Source organism: Myotis myotis, unplaced genomic scaffold (genome assembly GCF_014108235.1).
Source record: "Myotis myotis isolate mMyoMyo1 unplaced genomic scaffold, mMyoMyo1.p scaffold_m19_p_27, whole genome shotgun sequence".
In the NCBI taxonomy this organism is placed as follows: Eukaryota; Metazoa; Chordata; class Mammalia; order Chiroptera; family Vespertilionidae; genus Myotis; species Myotis myotis.
This window is the reverse complement of record NW_023416332.1, coordinates 2,190,485-2,212,968: the sequence shown is the minus strand read 5'-3', so window position 1 is coordinate 2,212,968 and position 22,484 is coordinate 2,190,485. Positions and strand designations below refer to the sequence as shown.

Here is a 22,484-nt window from a genome sequence, read left to right as displayed (position 1 = left end):
ATGGCCAGTGCACCAGGCCGCTGTGCCTGGAGGCGGGCAGGGCTGGGCCCCAGCTCTGTCTGCAGGAACCACGGAGGCCTCTGGTCTGGGGCAGAGTGGGCCCCTCGGGGTCCCGGGCACAGAATCGCCGTCTCACAGCGGGAGGGGCCTGCAGGAACCCAGAGGCTGCGGCCTGAGTTCTACGGGTCTCCCAAGGCCCCTGGGTCAGTGTGGGCCTGGTGTGGCCCTGGTGTGGCCCTGGCGTGGCCCTGGCGTGACCAGCTCCCGGCTGGGGAGTGTGAGAAGGTGCGCACCTGCCTAAGGGAGGGGGTGGGTGCTGCCCGTCATCTTAGCTGGTCAGAAGCGCCTTGCTCCCGGCGTCGCCCGCGGCCAGCACCGTGGCCCAGCCTGGCTGTGTGCTGTGCCCCAGCCGAGCCTCCGTTCTCTGGGCAGGAAATGCTGCCCCTCCCGCAGGGCCTCCGTGACTCAGCCGTGGTGCGTGGTGGGTGCTCCCCGCGGGCACAGGAGCCCAGACCTCGTCTCCTATCCTGCAGCCTCCGGAGACAACCGGGGCCCCTCAGCAGGGGGACAGCTGGCGCGGAGAGGAAGAGGAGCCTGGGTCCTGGGCGGCCTGTCTCTCCATCTGCCCCGCGGCCTCACTCCATCGCGGGTAGGACAGATGCGGCTGACCCGCGTCTAAACTGTCCCTTACTCTCTCTCAGCTCTGCAGGTCCGGGGCCCAGGGCTGCCGCCGGGGGGTCCAGGGGCAGCCTGTGCCTGGCCTTCCCCAGCTCCTGGAGCCCCCGCATTCCTTGGTTCGCGGCCCCCTCCTCCGTCCTCCAACTTCAGCTCAGTTGTCACGTTCCCCTCGTCCTGCGACACCCCAGGACGCCCTCACCGATCCCGTCTGTGCCCTTAACTCCAGGGGCCGAGGGGCACCTTTGCAGGTCCCAGGGACTTGAGCAGGGGTGTGGGGGGGGGGGCGCATTACCGGACCCACCACCCCATACAAGTTACCCCTCCCTCCCCCGGGGAGACGGCGCGGATCCGGGCTTGTCATGCAGGCTGGGGGTGTTCCCAGGAAGCCTCGCCGATCGTGGCTGACTCATCACAGCCCAGGCATGGCCTGGAGACGCGGAGGGGGTGGAGGAGCGCGTGGCGTGGGGCCCAGCGAGTGAGCAGACAGGTGCCGCAGCGGAAGTAACCGCTCCTTCCTCTATTCTCCCGCTCGGAGGGACAAAGCCATGTCCCTGATGGTGCCCCTGCAACCACCCCCGGGAACGGCCACGCTGCCACGTGCTGGGCGCTGCCCCCAGGGCCCTGGCTGGAGTGGGAGCTGAGTGGTGACCCCGGGAGGGGGCTGCCCTCCAGTTCTTGGCTCCTCAGGGCCCTCTCCCCCCGCTCCCCAACGCCCAAGTGCGGAGAGCACTGGGCAAAAGGCTCCCCCAAGGCCTTGCCTCCCCCTGTTCCCTGCTCACAGCGGGGGAGGCTGCAGAAGGCCCCACCCACACCCGCACGAGCTGAGGAGTTCCACAGGTGGCGGCCTCATCTGAGGTGAGGGAGTCCACGGGATTCCCAGCAGAGACTCATTGGATGAAGACGGAGCCCCGGCCCTGGGCGAGATGGACGGATGAATGCATGCATGGATGGGTGGATGATGGGTGGGTGGATGATGGATGGATGGATGATGGATGGGTGGATGGATGGATGGATGGATGGATGGGTGGGTGGGTGGGTAAGCACACGGAGAGATGGACGGGTGAATATAGGGATAGATGGATGGATGAATACATGCATGGATGGGTGGATGATGGATGGGTGGATGGATGGATGGATGGGTGGGTGGGTGGGTGGATGGATGGGTGGGTGGGTGGGTAAGCACACGGAGAGATGGACGGGTGAATATAGGGATAGATGGATGGATGAATACATGCATGAATGGGTGGATGGTGGATGGATGGATGGATGGATGGATGGATGGGTGGGTGGATGAATGGATGGGTGGGTAAGCACATGGAGAGATGGACGGGTAAATACAGGAATTGATGGACAGATGAATAAATGCATGGATGGATGAGTGGATGGATGAATGGATGGGTGGGTAAGCACACAGAGAGATGGATGGGTAAATAAAGGGATAGATGGATGAATAAATTCATGATTGGGTGGATGATGAATGGATGGATGGATGGGTGGATGAGTGGGTAGATGGATAGATGGATGGATAAATGGATGGATGGATGGGTGGATGGATGGATGGATGGATGAGTGGATGGATGGATGGGTAGGTAGCTGAGTGGATGGACAGATGGGCGGATGTATGGATGAGTGGGTAGGTGTTGGGTGGGTGGAGTCTGTTCAGTCCAGAGTGAGACCTCGAGGCCCCTGCCTGTGCCAGGGAGACCCTCCGGTGCCCTGTGCTAAGGAGGTTGGGATCTAAGAGAAGTGGGAACGCGAGACCCACTCCCGATGTGGAGACGTGTTTTACAAGAAGACACGAGACATCTGTGAGGCTCGGTGTGGACACGGCCCAGGTTCTCTGCCCCCTGACCTGGGCCGTGTGCCCACAGTTCCAGACCCTCCGTCCGGGCACGCTGGGTGGTGGAGGGGACTCTGAGGGGGGCGGGTGTGTTCTGACCACTGCACGCGGCAGCTCCGCGTCCCTGACAAACGGGTCGGAGCGGAGCCACCTCCCGGCTGATTCGCAAACTCTCCCCAAGTCCAGCTCCCCATTTCCTTTAGTTACATCTGCATTTCAGGGGTCACTGCTGCCCAGACGGCAGCCCCCCGCCCACGGGGGATAAGCGGCCCGGCACCCAGGCCGCTGCGGCTCATCGGCGCATCCGCGTGGATTCTGCTCTGGATAAGGAACTGGGCTGGTTGCCCTGCAATGCAGCCGGCGCCCCTCGGCTGCTCACTGCCTGCTCCCTCGGGGCAGCAGTGTCAGCCCGTCCCCCTGCACCTGCCCCTCAGGGCGGCCATGTCAGCCCGTCCCCCAGCACCTGCCCCTCAGGGCGGCCGTGTCAGCCCGTCCCCCAGCACCTGCCCAGAGCCGCACACACCAGTCTCCTGGGTCACCACAGCACGTGGGGACCACCAGCCACCTCACTGCCCGCCCTCCATTGCCTCTGCCAAGTTCACTGTCCGGGTCAGGTCAGTTCTGGGCTCAGTATTCTGTCCGGCCCAGGGTCACACCTGGGCTCAGACACGCGTGTGGCCGAGGGCGGGTCCTGCCTCAGGGCCCTCCTTCCACTTGTTAGATGACAGGATGGAAAGTCGCAGGGAGGGTTGCCGGCAGTGATGCTGGGAGCAATGCAAGGCGACTGGCAGCGGCCGGACAGTGACCACCGTGCAGTCCTCACTCTGCCTCATCCACTGTCCCAGCTCGTCCCGCGAGGCCCACGGTGGCCGACTCCCTCACCACGGCGGGCAGGGCTGACCCCTAAGCTGTGCCACGGCCCAAGCTTTTCCCACCGACCAGCTGGCTGGGCCTGGCCAGGTGACCCTCTTCTCTGAGGCCCAGGTCCTGACACCGAGCAGGTGGTCAGGACGCACGGACAGTGGCGCTGGCCTGTGCCCAGGACATGGGGCTGGCGGGACCTTGGAGGTCACCTGGTCCAACCTCCTGTGACCTCCCGGCCAGAGAACGCCTGCCCTGCTTGATTCCCTCCCACGGCGGGGAGCTCACCACCTCACCAGGCAGCTCTGTCCTGTCCCCGAACAGGTCCTGCGGGTCCACACGCCTCCTTGTCGACCGCGCTGCCGTGTGCGCCCTCATTCATTCCGCGCCTGCTGTCAGGCACACGACCAGCCTGCCCCAGGGTCAAGTCAGGCCCTTCAACCCCTCTCTGAGGGGACACAGCCCGAATGGGGAGCCGCCCCTTTCAAAGGCTGAGCACGTGCACACACCGGCCCTCACACGCGTGCACACCGGGCGGCCTGCAGGCTGCTCGCCGCTCGCTGCTCTCTGGTCGGGACGGCTCTACAAAAGCCACAGCCCACGGACGAGCTGCTGCCCGGACCCTGCAGCTGTCAGAGGCCCCTTTGTCCCGAAGCCCCACTCCCAGCTGGACAGCCCTCCAAGTAACCATGGCAACAGCTCTCCGGCGCTCCCTGACTCTCAGGCACCCTCCCTGCCAGCATGGAAGCGGAGAGTGGCTGTGACCACATGTCCAGGGTCCGCTGTGCCAAGCGCCGCCCTCGGTCACACCTGCACTGCCTCCCCCAAACAAGGCCAGGCTGGCCTCCTCCTGGGGACACGCCCCTGGGCCCCCCACAGGGGCACTCCCCCCAGACCCCCAAGCACAGGCGCACGGAGACCACCTCTCGGGCAGCTTCTATGGCGGCTTCCGTCATCCTGCCCCACGTCCAGGGGGCACGGGGGACACGGGGGATGTCAGCCCAGGGGCCCGAGGGCGCCATGCAAGGCGGTGCGGGCGCTGGCGGCACGCGCGCTGGCCCAGGGCCGGTCGGGGAGCGCGTCTCACCTGCAGGCGTCGAAGCTGTCGTAGGAGCCCACCGTATAGTGCCGGAAGAGCTTCTTGCCGCGGTCCGCACGCGTGTCTGCACGGGGAAGAGAAACATCGCTTAGCCATGTCACCGGCCCCGGACGCGGGGACCACACCAGGCGGGCCGGGCCTCGCATCCGTCAACCGACACCGCCTGAGACCCGCTCTCCCAGAAGGATGAGGCCTCACTCTGGGGCCCCACTTGGCAAAATTCGGGAGATGCATATGAACCCCAAGGCACAAGGCTCAGGAGCTCTGTTCCCAAAAAGGGCAGAGTCCCAGGGTCCTCAGCTGGAGGGGGCGCCCGGAGGGAGCGCCCAGCAGCGCACAGAAGGACTGTCCGGCGCCGGCTGGAGGGCGGCTGCCCCGCGGCACAGAGCCACCAGCGCCGTGTTCTGAGCTTTGCCGGCGGCCGCTCTGGGAGCCGCGGATGACTGCCTTTGGGGGAAAATGATTATTGTCATTTTCCTGATTGTCGTTGCTTTCTCCTGAACACACACACACACACACACACACACCAAACAGCCATGATTAACGTTCCTAATTAAGCTCCCTGCTTGCTTCCCTTGCTCAGCGGATTCAGACGTAAATTTCACGGGAAATGATATGAACGAGGTAATTAGATTTAATAGATAGCTCAGGGCTGCGGGGGAGGGGGGACGAGTGGGGGGGAACCCATGTCGACACATATAAGGAATCCCAGACAATACCCTCCTGAACCCTGAAACCCCTGTGGCCGCCCTACTGCCTGATGTCTTCAATGGAGTGAAGTCAGCACCAACACCCGTTCCCTTTCCACCCAGCGTGGAGTTGCCTTTGGGGCTTGGGGTGGAGCAGGGGTCCCACCTAGGACTACATTTCCCAGCACCCCTTGTACCCACATGGCCATGTGACCATTTCCCACCAATGGGATGTGAGCATGTTCTATGGGTGGGGGGGGTCCCTTCTAAGCTTGGTTTCCATGGAAGCCAGTGTGCCCGCTCTACCCTCTAGGCTTCTCCCAGCTTAAAGCCCGGACACCAGGCCCTGGAGGTCGTGGAACCCGCTCGGATCCCTGGGAGCTGCCGGCCTCTGTGTTCTGCGCGGTTGACGTGAGCGGGAATCCAGCCTCCGTGGCCTCATGTCGCACGTGCTCTAGGAACGTGGTGGTTCGACAGCCAGCACTGCCCAGCAGGCGTGCGGCCAGGGGCCCGGGACTGGGCTGCCGCCTGCCTCTCCACGCTGTCCGCATCGCTCCCTGGCGGCTCAGATGCTACCGGGATTCCTGGGCAGTGAGATCACCACCGTCACTGTCACCGCTAACGCATGGGGTGCTTCCTGCGTCCAGGCCCTGCTCCAGGCGCCTCTCCCGCACCCACTCACGTGCCCCTTAGTGACGGGACAGCAACGGAACATTGGGAACCTGCCAGAACTGTAAGGCAGGTCCATCCGGCTCGGTTAACCGTGACTGCTTTGTTCCGATTAGAGGAGGCGCGTCCTCACCTGGCAGTTAGTTACACACGGGCCCTGGGTGTTCGCCTGGAAGGGCAGCCCCTCCTCCCCCCGGGAGCTGCCTGCGATCATGGCAGCATTAGCCGCCTCGTGCAGAAGCCCGAGCCCCAGCCCTGTGAAGGCCCCCAGCCTCGGCTTTCCCGCAGCCTTTGCAAACCTCCAGGCCTGTCCGCTGCCCATGCGGCATATCCTTTGTCTCCTTCCCCCACGTAACCTCTGTCCTTCTACCCAATGTAAGCAGCTGGCTTATGGGGGTGCAGAGAGATTTCTGTGGGTGACCTGCTGCTCCCCCTGCTGCCGGCAGGATCGGAATAAACGCTCATATAGGATTCAACCCTGTCTCTGCTGATTGGCTCGAGGAGTGACAGGCAGCCGGACCCCTGGGTTGTCTGGTTACATTAGGGCCCCCCGGGAAGAGGGCACACGCCCGTCTGCAGGTTCAGCCGCGTCCCCCAGGGGCAGCCCCTCTGATTACTGCTCCATTTCACGCTGCCCTTCAACCCCACGAGCGGCCACTCCGATCACCCCAGCCTCCGTCCTCACGACGTTTCCTGAGCCCATCCCCCGGGCCCTGACGTGCAGCATGTGGGCTCATCCAGCCCCGCGGTGGCGGCGGGACAGCTGGACCCATTCTATGGATGGTGACGGTGAGGCCCAGGCAAATGTCACACCCTAACGGCAGGGCCGGGATGAGCACCTCAGCCAGCAGGCGGCTCCCTGGCCCAGGCTCAGAAGCCCTGGACCCACAACCTGACTCCTTGGGAGGGTCCGAGTCTCCCAGGCTCCCTGTGGTGCTGGGGGGGGGGGGAGCTGGCCTTGCTCCTCCTCATCAGCCCTGGCGTCCGGTGTAAATGCTCGCTGACCTGCTCTCCACGACCCACTGTACCATTAGCACATGAAACACAGCACACACCCTCCCGTGGGCTCAGCACAGGGGCCCTCGCCAGGCCAGGCACCAGGCCAGCCCAGCAGCACGCACCTCCCCAGGCTGGGCACCTGGACCAAAGCAGCCAATGTTCCGGGTCCTCCGCCCCCTGCTGGCTGGCATCCTGCATTGCGCGCACATGCTCAATTCTAGTCCTTTATCAAAGCCACCCTGTGCCCCAAAGGCAGGGATTAGGAGGAGACTCGGAGGGGACAGGGCTGGGGAGAGGGCGGGGCCTGAGGATGCTGGCCGTCCAGGGGCTGGGCTGAGGGCCCAGCAGCCACGTCACTGTGAGGAGGGAGCCCGTGGGCCAGGCCAGACATCGGCATCCGTCATCCGAGTGGAGCCGCGTATGTGCCAGGCCCTGGAGGGATAAGTGGGATTGGAACCTCTGTGTGGGTTTAAGCAGAGTCGCTCAGGAAGCCGCGGAGGGGCCCTGGGGACTGGCTGTTAAACGTCATTATTGCTCTTAATTGCTTTTGTTGCTTAAGCCCCAAGGGGCAGCTCTGTGCTGGTTGTCTAGGGAACGGCTGGGCGCTGAGAGCTGAGATTGGTGCGGTCCCGGCTGAGGTCAGAGGTCCCAGGTTCCAGGAGTGAGGGGTGTACAGTGACGCGTGTGTGCGTGTGTGCAGTGACGTACGTGTGTGTGTGTGTGTGTGTGTGTGTGTGCATATGTATCTGTACTAGACAAAAACCGTTTCTGAAAGAGGAGTGCTTCTAGGCTACGCCAGTTAACCCAGACTTCAGGATTGTACCAAAAACATTGTTGCTGATCCTCAACCAAGGGTACTTTTCCATTGATTTTAGAGAGAGAGGGAGGGACAGGGAAAGATGGGGATGGGAGAGAGAGGGAGAGAGAGAGACATTGATATGAGAGAGAAACATCAATCTGTTGCCTCCCATTCACACCCAGACAGGAGACTGAACCCGAAACCTGGGCAAGTGCCCTGACCGGGAATCGAACCGTGACCTCCTGGTTCATAGGTCAACGCTCAACCACTGAGCCAGGGCGGCCGGGCTGCACCTTCGATTGTGGTAAGGTGCAGTCCCAGAAACAGTGACAGGCGAGGATCCAAGGCCCCAGGGACCTCCCGCCCCCCTGCTGCTCCCGCCCCGAGCACGCTCCCAGCGGCCCTGCGCCAAGGGCGGTTTCAATGCTGCCGTCTGAGGCCTGTCACCCGACCTGTCACGGCTTTTCCCGTGTGGCAGGAGCTGCTAGGGCTCTCACTATGGCGTTTTCTGGCCACACTCAGAGCTGAGCTTTCAGGGCTCAGCCTGAAGGCTTGGCGCACAGCCTCTGGGGAAAGGGGTCCCCCACTCACACTGCTGGCCGGGCCGTCACAGCCTCTGGGGAAAGGGGTCCCCCACTCACACTGCTGGCGGGGCCGTCACAGCCTCTGGGGAAAGGGGTCCCCCACTCACACTGCTGGCCGGGCCCTCACAGCCTCTGGGGAAAGGGGTCCCCCACTCACACTGCTGGCGGGGCCATCACAGCCTCTGGGGAAAGGGGTCCCCCACTCACACTGCTGGCCGGGCTGTCACAGCCTCTGGGGCCCCGTCATGTGAGGATCTTTTTTCCACTGATTTTTAGAGAGAGTGGAGGGATGGAGGAGGGAGAGAGAGAAACATGGATGTGAGAGAGACACAGGGATTAGTTGCCTCCTGCACTCGCCCCCACTGGGGCCAGGGATCGAACCTGCAACCGAGATCTGAGGTTCATGCCCTTGACCGGGAATGGAACCTAAGGCCCTTCAGCCTGCAGGCGGCGGTCCAACCACTGAACAACCGGCCAGGGCTCCCTTGCCTCTCCCGACTCCTAACCCCAAAGAGGCAGAGGTCACAGAGAACAACTGGCAGGGCGGGGGGGGGAGGGTCCCCCACAGGCTCTGCGATCTGGTGGGTTTAAATCACAGGCCTCATGCTGCCCCGCCCGCCCCCCCCCCCCCGGCCCCCTGCCAGGCGCGCCAAATGCAGAACGAGAACCGCAGGGAGGAAAGAACCGGCGATGGAGATGCAGACAGAAATAACTCGTCTTTTTTAAAACCAAGGGATGCGGACGGCTCCTTGCAAAGAGGAGGAGCAGGCGGAACTCGGGGAGAAGCTGGGGCGGGGGGCGCGCACAGACAGGCCGCCGGGCACGGGTCCACGGGGCTGGGTGGCAGGGCCCCAGGCTCGCTATCACCTCCACCCCAGTCGGCAGGACGGGCCCAGCTGGCGTGTGAGGCGCTTGGACAGGGCCGTGGGCGGGGAGCCTGCATGGCGTCCCGGGCCACTCCGCCCCTGCAGCCACCATCCACTGCCACAGGGGCACCGACCAGGGCCAGGAGGGTGAGGCCAGGGGCACAGAGTGTGACGGGGGCCGTGACGCCTCTCACACTGGGATCACCTCGGCTGGGGCCCCTCGTTTATCTGCCACGTCCACTGCGGGTGGGCGATCGGCGCCGTCTGGGTGCTGGCCTCACGGAGGGGGGAGGAGAGGGGAGAACCAGGACCCTGCTCTTTTTTCTTTCTTTTTTATTAATCCTCACCCAAAGATACTTTTTTCCCCACTGATTTCTAGAGAGAGTGGAAGAGAGGGAGGGAGGGAGAGAGAGAAACATCGATGTGAGAGAGACACATCGAACAGTTGCCTCCCACACACGCCCCACCTGGGGCCGGGAATCGAACCCACGACTCTTTGGGTTCAATTTCCAGCTCACGCTCTAACCAATGAGCCACCAGCCAGCGCAGGGCCCTGCTCTTAGATGGCACAGACGGGCTTCCCGGGCGCCGACCTCAGGGCGGAGATGTCTTCGTTTCCCGCGGCTCCTGTAACAGATCACCCCCAACCAAGTGGCCTAATGCACAGATGTCTACGATCTCGCAGTTCTGCGCCTTGGAAATCTCACCCCGGTCTCCCCGGGCCACCACGTGGGGAGGGCAGGGAAGAGTCTGACCCTGGACTTGTCCAGCCCTCGCAGGCGCCCGCATGCCCTGGCTCGCAGCCCCTTCCCGGCCCCGCAAAGCCGGCCGCACGGTCGAGTCCGGTCCCATGCCTGGTGCTGACTCTGCCTCCCTCGGCCACTGCAGGGCCTGTGGGCCACACGGGGCCTTCCCGCATCACCCAGGGTCACTCTCCATCTTTTTACCTTTGTAAACATATTTGTATCGATTTCAGAGAGAGGAAGGGAGAGGGAGAGAGCTAGAAACATCAATGAGAGAATCATCGATCGGCCGCCTCCTGCACGCCCCCTAGTGGCGGTCAAGCCCCAAACCTGGGCATGTGCCCCGACCGGAAATCGAACCCTGACCTCCTGGTTCCGAGGTTCACGCTCAACCACTGAGCCACACGGGCCGGCGATGACTCCCTCTTACAGCCAGTGAATTAATAGGTGACGTTGCCTCTACAGCGACCTCAGCGGCCCTCAGCCCTCGGCCCTGCATCCGAACATCTTCACAGGCCCCCGGGGTTAGGAGGGGGCATCTCGGGGCCACTGCTCTGGCACCAGGTCCAGAGAGGGCACTGGTGCAGGACAGCGCAGGGGCAAGGCTTGCTGGGAAACCATTCATTCCCGGGCGAGGGAGGACCGCGTGGCCCCGTCCAGGAGAAAACGGGCCTCATGGGGCTTGGACTCCAGTCCCGGCTCCGCGGCTCAGGGCTGTCCGTGCACCTGACGGCACCCACCCCACGGCCCCTTGAAGGGACACAGGTCAGAGACGGGTGGTTCCCTGGAGACGATGCTCTTATGCCACGACACCGAGAATTCTCAGGGGACGGGGACCAGCGGGGCTGGCCGGCCGCAGGGGGAAGGACCCCACTGGGACCAGGGGGCTGGCCCTCGGCTCTCACACCCGCTCTGCTGCCTCTCCCGTCCCCCAGCGGGCGCTCCCCCTGCACCCAGTGCTCGGGGTGGGGGTCCCCAGCCCTGTTTGCCCCCCGTCTCCCCGATGGTGAGGGTCCCCAGCCCCGTCTGCTCCTCCCTCCCTGACAGTGGGGTCCCCAGCCCCATTCCCCGCGCCCCCCCTTGCTGCTTGGGGCAGCGAGCTGGGAGGGGACACGCCCAGGTGCGCACAGGGCCGTCCCCCGTCCACGTGGCTGCCCGTGAGCAGAGCCGCTGGGCCAGGGAGCTTTCCTACTCGTGAGCAGGAGGCCTTTTGTCAGAAACGCCAGGCCGGCCGCCCAGGGGGAGCCCTTCTCCCGCTGCCCGGGTGAGTGACCGAGGAGTCCCAGGCGGGTCGCACGGGCGCGGAGCAGGGAAGCTGTCCAGACCTTGAAGGCCCGTTTCCCAGGACGGCCTCTCCCCTCTCCATCCAGAGGGGGCCCACGGTGGCCGGGGAGCCAGGCTCGCCTCCGGGCCCAGAGCTCGGGGCTGAGAGACCGTGCGGGGGAGGGGCAGGATCCCGAAAAGACCCCCTGGCCCTGACCTCAGCCGGGCCCCTTCTCTGCGGCGCCACCCACACCCTCGAGCTGACCCCGGAGGACCCGCCTCGGGCCCACTGCGCGGCTGGCCTCTCCCCCTGGCCAAGGGCCCCGCAAACCCGAGGGGACTGGAGCCCGTGTGCGGTGCTGCGGCCCCAGCACCTGCTCGGCTTTGGGGAGCCCCGCCCGGCAGGCGGATGCTATCGCCCCCAGCCGGCCCCGAGGGGAGGCAGCCTGGACGAGCCCAGGAACTAACGGAGGGCGGGAGGGAGCGTCCTTGTCGTTCACAGTGTTGTCTAAGGACCTGGCAGCACAGGCTTAGGAGGTGGGACAGGAGACTTGTTGAGTCAAGGACACGCCCTGATGGCGTGGGAGACCCGCGAGGCTGCGCGGCTGAGGGACCAGCACTCACGTCAGGACCGACACCCAGCACAGGGCAGGGCCTCCCGGGGGCACCAGGTGGGCTGGGGTGGCAGGTGGGTCCCACGGGCCTGAACAGGTCCCAGAAGGACCCTCCTGGGCAATGATCTTGCCCTCCCTCCCTCCCTGCACCCCTCCCAGCTGCCCCTGCAGGAGGTCCGGCCCCCCCCAAAGATGCCACCGGGTCCTGGAGTCACCTCACTTCACGGCTCAATGTCCCCCTGCACCTCACAGCAACACCCGGTGGGGGGGGCTCCCCAAGGGGCCTCTCCGACCAGATGGTCGAGCCCTCAGCCCCCCCCCCCCCGGCCCCCGCAGCCATCCAGCTGCCGCTGCCTGCCTCCCGCTTCCCTGAGGCAGGGAAGGCTGCTCAGGACCTGCTACCGACTAGATGAAGCAGCTCGAACCAAAAATGCACGCGGCGCTTTCCTGCTCAGCAGTCACCACCTGGGAGCACACGGGGGCACCCTGCCCTGCTCCTGTGGCGCGGACAGACACACAGCCACCCGGACACACACAGCTACCTGGACACACAGCCACCCGGGCAGACACACAGCCACCCGGACAGACACACAGCCACCCGGATGCACACAGCCACCCGGGCAGACACACTGCCACCCGAACAGACACACAGCCACCCGGACACACACAGCCACCCGGACAGACACAGCCACCCGGACAGACACAGCCACCCGGACACACAGCCACCCGGACAGACACACAGCCACCCGGACAGACACACAGCCACCCGGGCAGACACACAGCCACCCGGACAGACACAGCCACCCGGACACACAGCCACCCGGGCAGACACACAGCCACCCGGACACACACACAGCCACCCGGACAGACACACAGCCACCCGGACACACACAGCCACCCGGACACAGCCACCTGACGGCGCGCACACTTAGGTCACCGAGATGCAGAACAACTGGCCACCTTGGGGGCGGCTCAGAGCAGACAGCCTTTCCTGGGAGGCAGGACCAGCCCAGAGCCGGCGATTCTACACACGCCACGCGCCTGCCCGCCCGGTCCCCGCGCGCTGGGAACAAAGGCTGCCCGCGGCCACGCGGGGGAGGGGCACGTACCTCGGAAGTGAACTTTCTTCCTGAGCCGGGACTGCTCGGCCATCGTCTCCAGCCGGGCGTGACCATCTCACTGGGGCCGGCTCCCCGGCTCCCCCGGGTCCCCGCGGAGACGGCGGCCGCGGGGCCACAGGGCCGGCCTCGGCCTCGCCTGCCAGCCCATCTGCGAGCAGCCGAGTGGCCGCCCCCCACCCGCCCCCCACCCGCTCCCGGGGCCAGGACCGCAGAGGAGGGCGGGGCCGGCGTGCAGGCCGCAGGGAGGCTCACGGTGTGGGCTCCGGGAGACCGCGGGTCGGGCCGGCGGGAGAGGCGGGTTTTCCGCACAAGTTGTGAGCTGCGCAGCGGAGCCGCATCCTTCCCACTGCACCAGCGACAGTTCGCTGGGCTTTTGCCTTAGCGCCGGTTTCCATGGCGATGCATCAGTCACTGGGCTAAATCGGTGCGGGTGAAGGACGCGAGGAGCCGGAGCAGCTACACGCACCCGCGGGAGCGGAACGTGATTCACCCGCCCTTAGTGGGGGCGCGGCGACACCCGGGGTGCTGCCACCGTGTCCGCTCGCCGCTTCCCGCCACGGGATGCGCGGCGGCTCCTCCGGCTCCGGTTCCGCGGTGTCAGGGCCCCCTCTCGGGACTGGACAGCCCCCAGTCTGTGTTGGACGCACGACCCCACGGAGGCACCGCCACGGGGAGGGGCTATGTCTCGGCGCCATGGGTCCCGGCTAGGGTGCCCACCCTCCGCAGGACCTTCTGCCCGATGTGCGTCCCTGGTGGAGGCAGGGAGGCTGGGGTCTTGGGAGGCGTAGGGGGGGTTGGGGGACGATTCCAGGCACTGAATTGAAGGCTGGTGGGGAGTCTCTGCAGCCGGAGGGGGCCGAGGGCTCGGTCTGGGCTGGGGCTGAGCCCACCGCCTTCCACGCGAGGTCCTCCTCGCTTCTCCGTTTCCAGCAGCCGGTGGGGCAGCAGCTCTCCCTCCTTTCTGTCATTTGTCATCACTTCCTTTTTTTAAATTTATTTTTTAGTGTGAGTTTTCCACGACGGCGCTCAGCATGGCACCTGAGTCCACACAGCCTGGGCCCCACCCACACCCTGCACATACCAGGCCAGGCCACCCGCGGTCAGGTCACCCATGGTCAGGTCACCCGCGGTCAGGTCACCCGAGGTCGGGTGGTGTCTGGGAGGCTCCGGGTCCTGGCGGCTCCGGGTCCGGGCTCCAGCCCGAGCAGCAGGAACCCCTGCGGACCTGCTCGGTGCTGGGACACGCCTCTCTGCCTCCCTACGCGCTCCAGAGGCCAGACGGATGTCCGGATGTCCGAGGGGGAGGCCTGGAGGTCTCTACCCCCAGGGAGGGATCATTCGAGGAAAAGTCTTCGAAACCCAAACCGCAGTCAAAAGGGAGGGAACCGACTCGACTGGAGGCCGGAGCCTGGAGGCGGGCGCCAGACCACGGGCTCTCAGCGCTGAGAAAGCGCAAACAGAGGCGCCTTTGGAACCGGTGCTTCGATGCCAAGGGTCTGGGGGTCCTTAAGCGGAGACCGCGAGGCTGTCCTCAGCCTGATCACCAGGCGGGCGAGCGCGCGGGGCGAGCGCGGGGGGGACGTTCTCCGTGGAAATCTGAGTGAGTAAATGTTTCCCCACAACATCGTACACCACACCCCAGGCCGCGCGAGGACTCCTGCAGCTGGTTCTGCCTGGCTTCCGTGAGTCACTCCGCAGATTCCGAGCGGAGGGTGGGGAGGGGTTTCCTGGGTTCGGGCAGGAACGCCGGCGCCGGGCGGGCCCAGTGCAGGGCCGGACCCCGTCCTCAGGCCTAGGCCTACTGCTCGGCTGGAGAGGGTGAGAGGGGGCGCCGGGGCCAGGCCCCTGCGGCTGGGCCGCTCGGACCAGTGGGCATTGCTCGCACGCACGGACCCCCCACAGGCCCCTGCTCCCTGCTGACCATCACCATGGAGACGGCGTCCACGAGCCCGGCTGGGGACTAATACGGAAACCTGCTCCTGCCCGTGCCCAGCGGGTGCCCAGGGCGCGTCACCACTCACTGAGGACTGCGGCCCAGGCCTCCAGGACGCAGGTGGGGCTGGCGGCCCCGGGACCTCAGCATCCGGGTCTGAGATTTGGGAGAAGGGGATGCGGTCCCTTCCCCGCCGGCCAGTGGGCTGGCCCAGGGCGCGGGGTCCGGGGCATCTCGCTCAGCTCATCCAGGGAAGGTGCCCTTCCCACCTGCGCACTCACCCAGCCCAGCCTAACATGGCAGCCTCTTCGCCCCCAGACTGGGGACAAAGCAGGGCCTATGGAGGGCTCCGAGGAACCCACAATGAGAACCGCAGCCTTGGCCATCTGGGGGCAACGAGGCTGGGCTCCTCGGCTTGAAGAGCAGAGAAAATGTCTTTTCTTTTTAAAACCATTTTAATTTTAAAAAATATATTTTTTTATTGAAGTCAGAGAGGAAGGGAGGGGGGGAGAGAGAAACGTCAATGATGAGAGAAACGCGTGAATCGGCCGCCTCCTGCACGCCCCCCACTGGGGACCGAGCCCACAACCCAGGCCTGTGCCCTGACCGGGAATCGAACCCTGACCTCCCGGGTCACAGGTCGACGCTCAGCCCCTGAGCCGCGCTGGCCGGGCTGCGGAAATTTATTTCTACCCAACGACACGGCTGCTGAGCTGGGAACGCACGTTGTTCATGCTCTTCTTTCCGTAATCCTCATCGGGGGCGTCTTTTCCACTGTCTTTTAGGGAAAGTGGAAGGGAGGCAGGAGGGCGAGAGAAACATGGATGTGAGGGAGACACATCGATGAGCTGCCTCCCACACGCCCCAGCCAGGGCCGGGAATGAACCTGCCACCCTTCGGTCCGCAGGCCGACGCGCTCACTGCTCTCACCTGTCGTTACACGCACCCGCTGCCCGGTGCACCGATGGGGACGGAGCGTGGCAGACTCACGTGCCCCCGGGGCTCGGGGAGGGGGACCCTGCGGGTGTGAGAGGTCAGAGCGGGTTCGTGGGGAGGGGGAAGGGCTGAGCGGCCACGGGGACGAGCCTGCTCACCGATGCCCTCACAGCCTGCGGCTCGGTTTCTACAGAAAGTCCTGATGTAGAGGCAGGGAGCCGGCGTGGGTAGGGCGGGGGACAGGAGTGGGGGGGACGGGGTGAGGGGGTGCGGGGCGGGGGGGTGTAACTGCTGGTGGCCGGACTTCCTTTAGGCAGGAGGAGAAAGATCTGGAAGCTGATAGTGGCGGTGGCACAAGGTTGTGAATGTCCTGGGTGCCCCGGAGGGTGCACTTTCAAAGGGCACTTCTCTGGCACCTGGATCTCACCTCCATCAAGTGTTATAAAAACATGGGGCACGCGTGTGTGTGCGCGACAGAGGGCCCAGGGAGAGAGGGAGGGAGGGAGGGAGAGGGAGAGAGGGAGAGAGAGAGAGAGAGAGAGAGAGAGAGAGAGAGAGAGCGCGAGAGAGCGAGACACGATGTGAGAGAGAAACATGGATCGGTTGCCTCCACACACACCCGACCAGGGGTCAAACCCACCGCCTTCTGCTCGGGGACGAGGCTCCCAGCTCGAGCCCCCAGGGCTGAGCCCCGGTGTAGGTGCATCTGGAACCTCACTTTCCCAAACCCCCCACTCCTGCCGCTCCCCATGTGACGGGGGTGACGGCCGGTGTGCGGTCTCTGCAGCCGCTGCCCCGCTGCCTCCCGGACACGCCGCGCTGGGCCGTGTGCCTCTGGCCTCGCGCCCAGGAAGACGGAGCCGCCTTCAAAAGCCTGACGTCACAGCCTCCACTCAAACCCTGGACGGCCTCGCCCGTCAGAACAAGGCCGGGTGCTTCCCGGGCCCGCAGGCCTCCCGGAGCTGCCGGCCTCTCCGACCCCGTGCCCCCCGCCCCGTCCCGCTCGCCGGGAGCTCCTGCCGATCCCGACACGGGAGCCGGGCCTGGCTCGGGGCCTTTGCACCTGCTGCTGGGCCTGGGACGCCCGCGCCCATGTCCGCACGACTCACCCCTTCATTCCCTTTGAGTTCAATATCCGGCCTCCGAGCCACCGTCTGGCCACGTGACATGCAGCCCGCCCCTCCCCCCGCGCCCCGCCAGGCCACGGGGGAGGCAGGGACTCGCCCTTTGCCGCCGTGACCCCGGCTCCCTGTGAGCGGCTCTGGCACGGCGTCTGCCACAGGGCGCCCCACACGTCACATCTTCGCGGAATGAATGAACCCGAGCCGCTCTGCCTGTCGGGCGCGCCCTGGAGAGATGACTAAGCCGCCGCGGGGCACAGACGGAGCAGATCACAACAGAGCGGGCGCGTGGCGGCAGGGAGGCGTGGGTGCCCTGGGAGCCACAGCAGCGAGGGCGGCGCTGGAGGGGGGGAGGGGCACTCCGGGCGGGGTCTTGCAGGCTGAGTAGGAGTTCGGCAGGCGGACAGGGAGGGAAGGCATCGCAGGTGGAGGAACGGCGCTGGGCAGTGCCGGGTGTGAGAGCAGCCGCCCATGTCACAGAGGCTGGTGCTGATGTCACAATGGTTAGCACCTGCCTTGGGCGGCCTCGGTCCCGGGGCCCTGAGCGTGGGAATGAGAACCATCTTCATCTTAACACGGGGACCGAGACGTTGGGCTTCGCAATCATTTGAGGCAGAGCTGGGACTGGAATCGGGGGAGGCACCCCGGCTCCGGGGGAGCGGCAGCTGTGGGCCCGGGACAGGGGTCTGCACACTAGGGCTGCCCCTGCTTCTCAGTGACGTTTCACGGGACGCCCCGCCACCCCTGGGTGGGCAGAGGGAGGGCAGGTGGGCCCAGCCGGGCAGAGGCGTGGCGGCCGACCCCCGACACCCATGGGCTCTGGGCCGCCCGGCGTGGGAATGTGCTGCCGGTGCTCTGCGCAGGTGTGGCAGCATCAGAAAGTTAAACTCGGAGCGAGTGAGCACGCGGCGTTAAGGAGTGAGTGTGTGTGAGGTCACGCTCAGAGGGGCGCCTGGGAGCCATCGGCACCGAGTGACAGGGAGCGAGACAGAGCAGCCTGGGCCTCCCTGGCCAACGCAGCCCCGACGGCGGGGGACGGGCAGGGTCCGGGCTGGGGATCCAGAGGGCAGGGCGGAGGTGGGGGACGGCTGGGCAGGAGGCCCCAGGGCGTGGAAGGAGGGCAGCCTCCACCCTCCTGCCAACCAGAGGTTGGGCCTGGTCCCGGAGCCCACGGGCACAGGTCAGCTACCCCTTCTGGAGGCCAGAGGGCACCTGGGGACGGAGGAGAGGGCTGCTGGGAAAGGGGAACCTAGGACGGTCCCTCCACACGCACCTCCACCCCTGCTGGGGGAGGCGGTGCTGCGGGAACAGCCACAGGCCGCTGGGCTGGGAATGGCAGGATATTTTAAGCCGCACGGGGGGAATTCTGCGTTACCCTGGAGACGGGGCGTATGCAGGCTTGGGCGGCGCAGCACATCTGTGCTCAGCGAGGGGCCTGTACGGGGGCAACAGGGACTCCCCCAGTGTGGGGGTCGGCGTGCAAAGACAGAAGTGGCCGTGGCTGCCCTGGGGCGAGAGCAGCTGCACTAGCCCCTGCCGGGCTCTGGGAGGGCACCTGCTGACCCGGGGACCCTGGGGGCCTGACGCCAGCCTCACGCCAAACATGACAGGAGACTGCGGGGGCGGAAGGGGGGAGTGACAGCAGGAGGTCGTCTTCTCACCTCCCTTGCCCTGGACACACGCTCCTTATGATGTGGCCGCAGACTCTGCTGCTCACCAGTGTCTCCTGGCCCAAGCCGTTCCCTCCCTGTCACCAGCAGCCTTTGTCTCCACTAACTGGGAGCCATGAGAGGGATGACCGCTGGGCCTAAGCCTGGGCTGGGGCTGAGGCCTATGGGTTAGGACCCTGCTGGCCCTGGGGGCAGAGGAAGGAGTGAGGCCAAGGACCGAGGCTGAGCCTCCCGGAGGCGGGTCCGGAAGGTGAGGCCTCCGCGGGTTGTAATCACACTGACCTCACGCTGATCCCACAGGCCCCTGCTGTCCCCCTGCGCCCGGCACTGCGCTGTGTCCTCCGTGGCCCTGGCCCTGGGCGCAGACCCACGGCGCCCGCCACCCTCCAAGTCCAGGCCAGCACCCGCTCCTCGACTCTTATCCGGGCCTGGCCGGCCCCAGCCTGGTATCTTTTCACCGAGCGCCATGGACAGGGTGTTTGTGTCCCCCAAGTTCTGTGCTGCAGCCCTGCCCCCACGGTGACAGCTGGGAGGCGGGGCCCTGGAGGGGTTAGGGTTTGAGGAGGTCAGAGGTGGCCCCGCCTGGGACAGTGTCCTCGCAGGAAGAGGGACGAGAGCTCGCTCTCTGCCACACAAGGACACGGGGCGCACCAGGCGCCCGGCAGAAACGGGCGTCACCAGCTCTGGCTGCAGCACCTGCTCCACGGTGGACCCCCGGCCCCCAAGGAGGCCGGACCGAGCCCATTTCACAGATGGGAAGAACGACTGTGCGGGCTCCGGAGGGTCCAGCCCAGGAAAGCAGGGAGTGACAAGCCAGGTGGCACCCTCGCCCGCACCCGGCACATCACTGGCCACGCCGACATCCTAAGGACAACACGCCTGTCCTGGTGCCCGGCCAACATCTGCGCATCAGAGCGCAACCCACAGCCCTGGGCACGGGAGGAACCGCGTGGCCCTCTCCCTGGCTGAGGTGTCACTCACTGGGTGGGGGCGAGCTGAGCCGCCGGACGCGAAGGGGTGTGTGACTCCCCAGGACACCACCGTCCTTGTTTCTTTGTGCTAATGGCCGGGAGACCGGCCAGCCCCGGGCGCTGTGGGCTCCCGTGTCCAGCAAGATGTGGCCGTGCCCAGCCACACTCTCACGGCTCAAACATGCTCGGGGCGCAGGTGATTCTAGAAAACAGGCTCCGTGGGGCCGGTTCTCCCGCACACAGATGGCGAGGAGCCTGCCTGGGCTCCACAGCAGCAACGGCAGTTGGCACAGGAATGAGAAGACAAACGATGCATTTGTTAAGGCTCCGCCGTGGGTGCGCAGGGCAGAGAGCGCGTGCGCAGGGCGGCCACGGCGGCCACCTCTCCAGGAGACGCCAGGTGTGAGGCCCACGCGGGACGGGAGCCGCTCACCGCCCATGATGGTCCTGTGAGCAGGGCCCAGAGGCTGCTTCTCTAGAGCCCTCTGCTGGGCTGGCGCCCACATCGGGCAGCACCTCGAACAGTGCCCTGCGCACAGTAGGTGGTCAGTGAACGCCCGCTGAATGAGGGACTGACGGCGTGGGCTCCTCCGAACCTCCACCTCACATGGGCATGAACGAGACGCACAGCACCCACCACACTAGGTTCCTGTGTGGCCCCGGAAAAGGCCCCACTGGGGACGGGCACGCAGTAGGTGCCCAGTCAGTGCGCCGTGTTCCGTGGCCTCAGACTCCCACCTGCTGGACCGCCTGCCCTGGGAGCCTCGGGAAACCCTTTCGAGGGTTGACACGGTCCTTCCGGGTCTCACCCCTCCTGTTCTTGAAAACGGGATGTAGAAGCAGCCCCCGCCCCCCGGGCAATGCGCCAGGGGCCTGGGATCGAAGCCGCGCTCCTCCCCTGCCCCCGGCCTGGCCGATAGGCTGGGGCGCAGCATCGCCGCCCGAGCTATTTCCGATCACACGGTCGCCCGGGGTCTTTGTCTGAAACAGTAATTTCGACCTGCCGCACGCCCCGCACGCCCCCCGGAGCGCAGCGGGAGCCTCAGCTGCGCCCTGGCAGCAGCGATGGAGGGCGTGGCCGGGTGCTCCCCGCACCCACAGCCAGTCTGCTCCCTCCCCCCAGGCAGGTGGGGGAGGGGAGTTCCTCCCCGGAAGGGAAGCTCCTGGAGGCCCTGCAGCCCTGGGGCAGGTGGTCTCACCTGGGGGGGGTGGGGCACAGTTCATCTGTGTTACCCCTGCTCCCCTGTCCATCACTCCTCTACCCACCCGTCCATGCACACATCTGTCCGTCCTTCCATCCACCTATCCACCCATCCATCATCTGTCCATTCACCTATCCACCCGTCCGTCCGTCCATCCATCCGTCCGTCCATCCATCCCTCTGTCCGTCCATCCATCCATCCATCCGTCCATCCGTCTATCCATCCAATTACCCTTTCTACCCAACCACCCATTGATCCATTGATCATTGTGCACCTACCAGGAACCTCTCTTACCTTCAGATCCACTCAAATCCCCAGAAGTGTTGCCCACTCGCCCACCCCCCTCCATCCTATACATTCATTCACCCGCCCACCCACCCTCCCCTCCATCCTATACATTCATTCAGCTGCCACCCACCCTCCATCCTATACATTCATTCACCCGCCCATTCCCCCTCCATCTGACAACTTTCTTATTCTTTCAAAGTTATTTATTAATTTTAAAATTCTCTCAATGAACCCTCTGTGGCCTTACAGGCCAGGGAAGCAGACAGCTTACAGTCCTCTCTGCAGCAGACCTTTCCCTCTCCTCCTCCCAGCGAACTCCTATTCATCCTTCAAAACCCCAGCCAAGTGTCACCCCCTCTAGGAGGTCATGGCTGCCCAAGCCCAATTTTCTCCTGGTTTCCACAGTCTGGCCTTGTGCCCACAGGGCCAAAGGCAGGGGGCTCCCCGCCCCTCAAGCCGCTGCACACAGGGGCTGGTGCTTGGCACTGGGACGCTCTTCCAGAGGGAGAAACTGTTTCCTGCCCGGGTCCGGCCCGTACTTGGCGGACTTCTTTTATGAGGAAACGCCTGAGACCAAATACGAGAGAGGCGTGGGATCCCGATCTTAGAGGCCACACGCCCAGGCCTGCACCTGGCTGTGCCGCCAGCTCCCAGGCCCCCGCCCCACAGGCAGGCAGGGCTGTGCGGATGGAACCAGCGTCAGCACTAACGGGCTCTGGCTCAGAACAAGGCGGACTCGGAGCACTGGCCGCCAGAGATAAGGCGTGAAGGCGGCCGCGGCTCTCGGGGACAGAACGCTGCGCCTCTGAAGCCTCGGGCACAGGTGTGAGCAGCGCTGATAAGAGAAATGGAAGGAGAGGCTGCCGCTGGGGCGGGAGAGTCGCACTCCGGTGATTGGCAGGTGTTTATGAACCGGCTCTTAGAGTCCCAGGACCGAAAGCACCTGCGGACTCCAGGAGGGTCAGCGAACTTTGCCTCATTGCGCACGCGCGGCTGTGGGGCCAGGACCTGGGACGTGGGCGGGGGGGCCGGGACCTGAGCACCCGCCTGGAGCTGCGGTGTGCGTGTGTGTGTGTGTGTGTGTGTGTGTGTGAGGGGAGGAGCGGGGGGGGGGGGGATGACAGCACTGGCCCGGGAAACAAGCTGGGGGGCGTGGCCTGCAGGACGCAGGTGGGAGGTGCTCTGGCTACACCCACACGCGGGCACACCCGTGTGCACAGGCTCACTCACACACACGTGCACCCAGGGAGGTGCCACGCACACACGTGCACCTAGTAACTACCAGTGAACATTGGAGGTAGAAGGGAGAGGGGGAGAGAGGGAAACGACAATGAGGAGAGAGAATCATGGACCGGCTGCCGCCTGCACGCCCCCCACTGGGGATGGAGCCCGCACCCAGGCCTGTGCCCTGACTGGCATCCACCAGGACCTTCTGGGGCTCAGGACGGCACCCAACCTAGACCCTCGGTTTCGATTCACATTTCTTAAATCAGGGATCGTAACAACGGAACGGGGCAAGCTCCATTACCCCATTGAAC

General features: G+C 65.3%; 1 protein-coding gene across 2 annotated transcripts in view; it reads right to left on the bottom strand.

Moving 5' to 3' along the window:
* The window catches only part of SHANK2 (SH3 and multiple ankyrin repeat domains 2), a 168,131-nt gene that overhangs the window by 80,253 nt on the left and 65,394 nt on the right, over positions 1 to 22,484 (bottom strand). For both annotated transcript variants that reach the window (XM_036295830.1, XM_036295831.1), the window contains one exon: positions 4,467 to 4,542. In XM_036295830.1, coding sequence (XP_036151723.1) covers positions 4,467 to 4,542 — 76 coding nt within the window. The remainder of the gene's footprint in view (positions 1 to 4,466; positions 4,543 to 22,484) is intronic.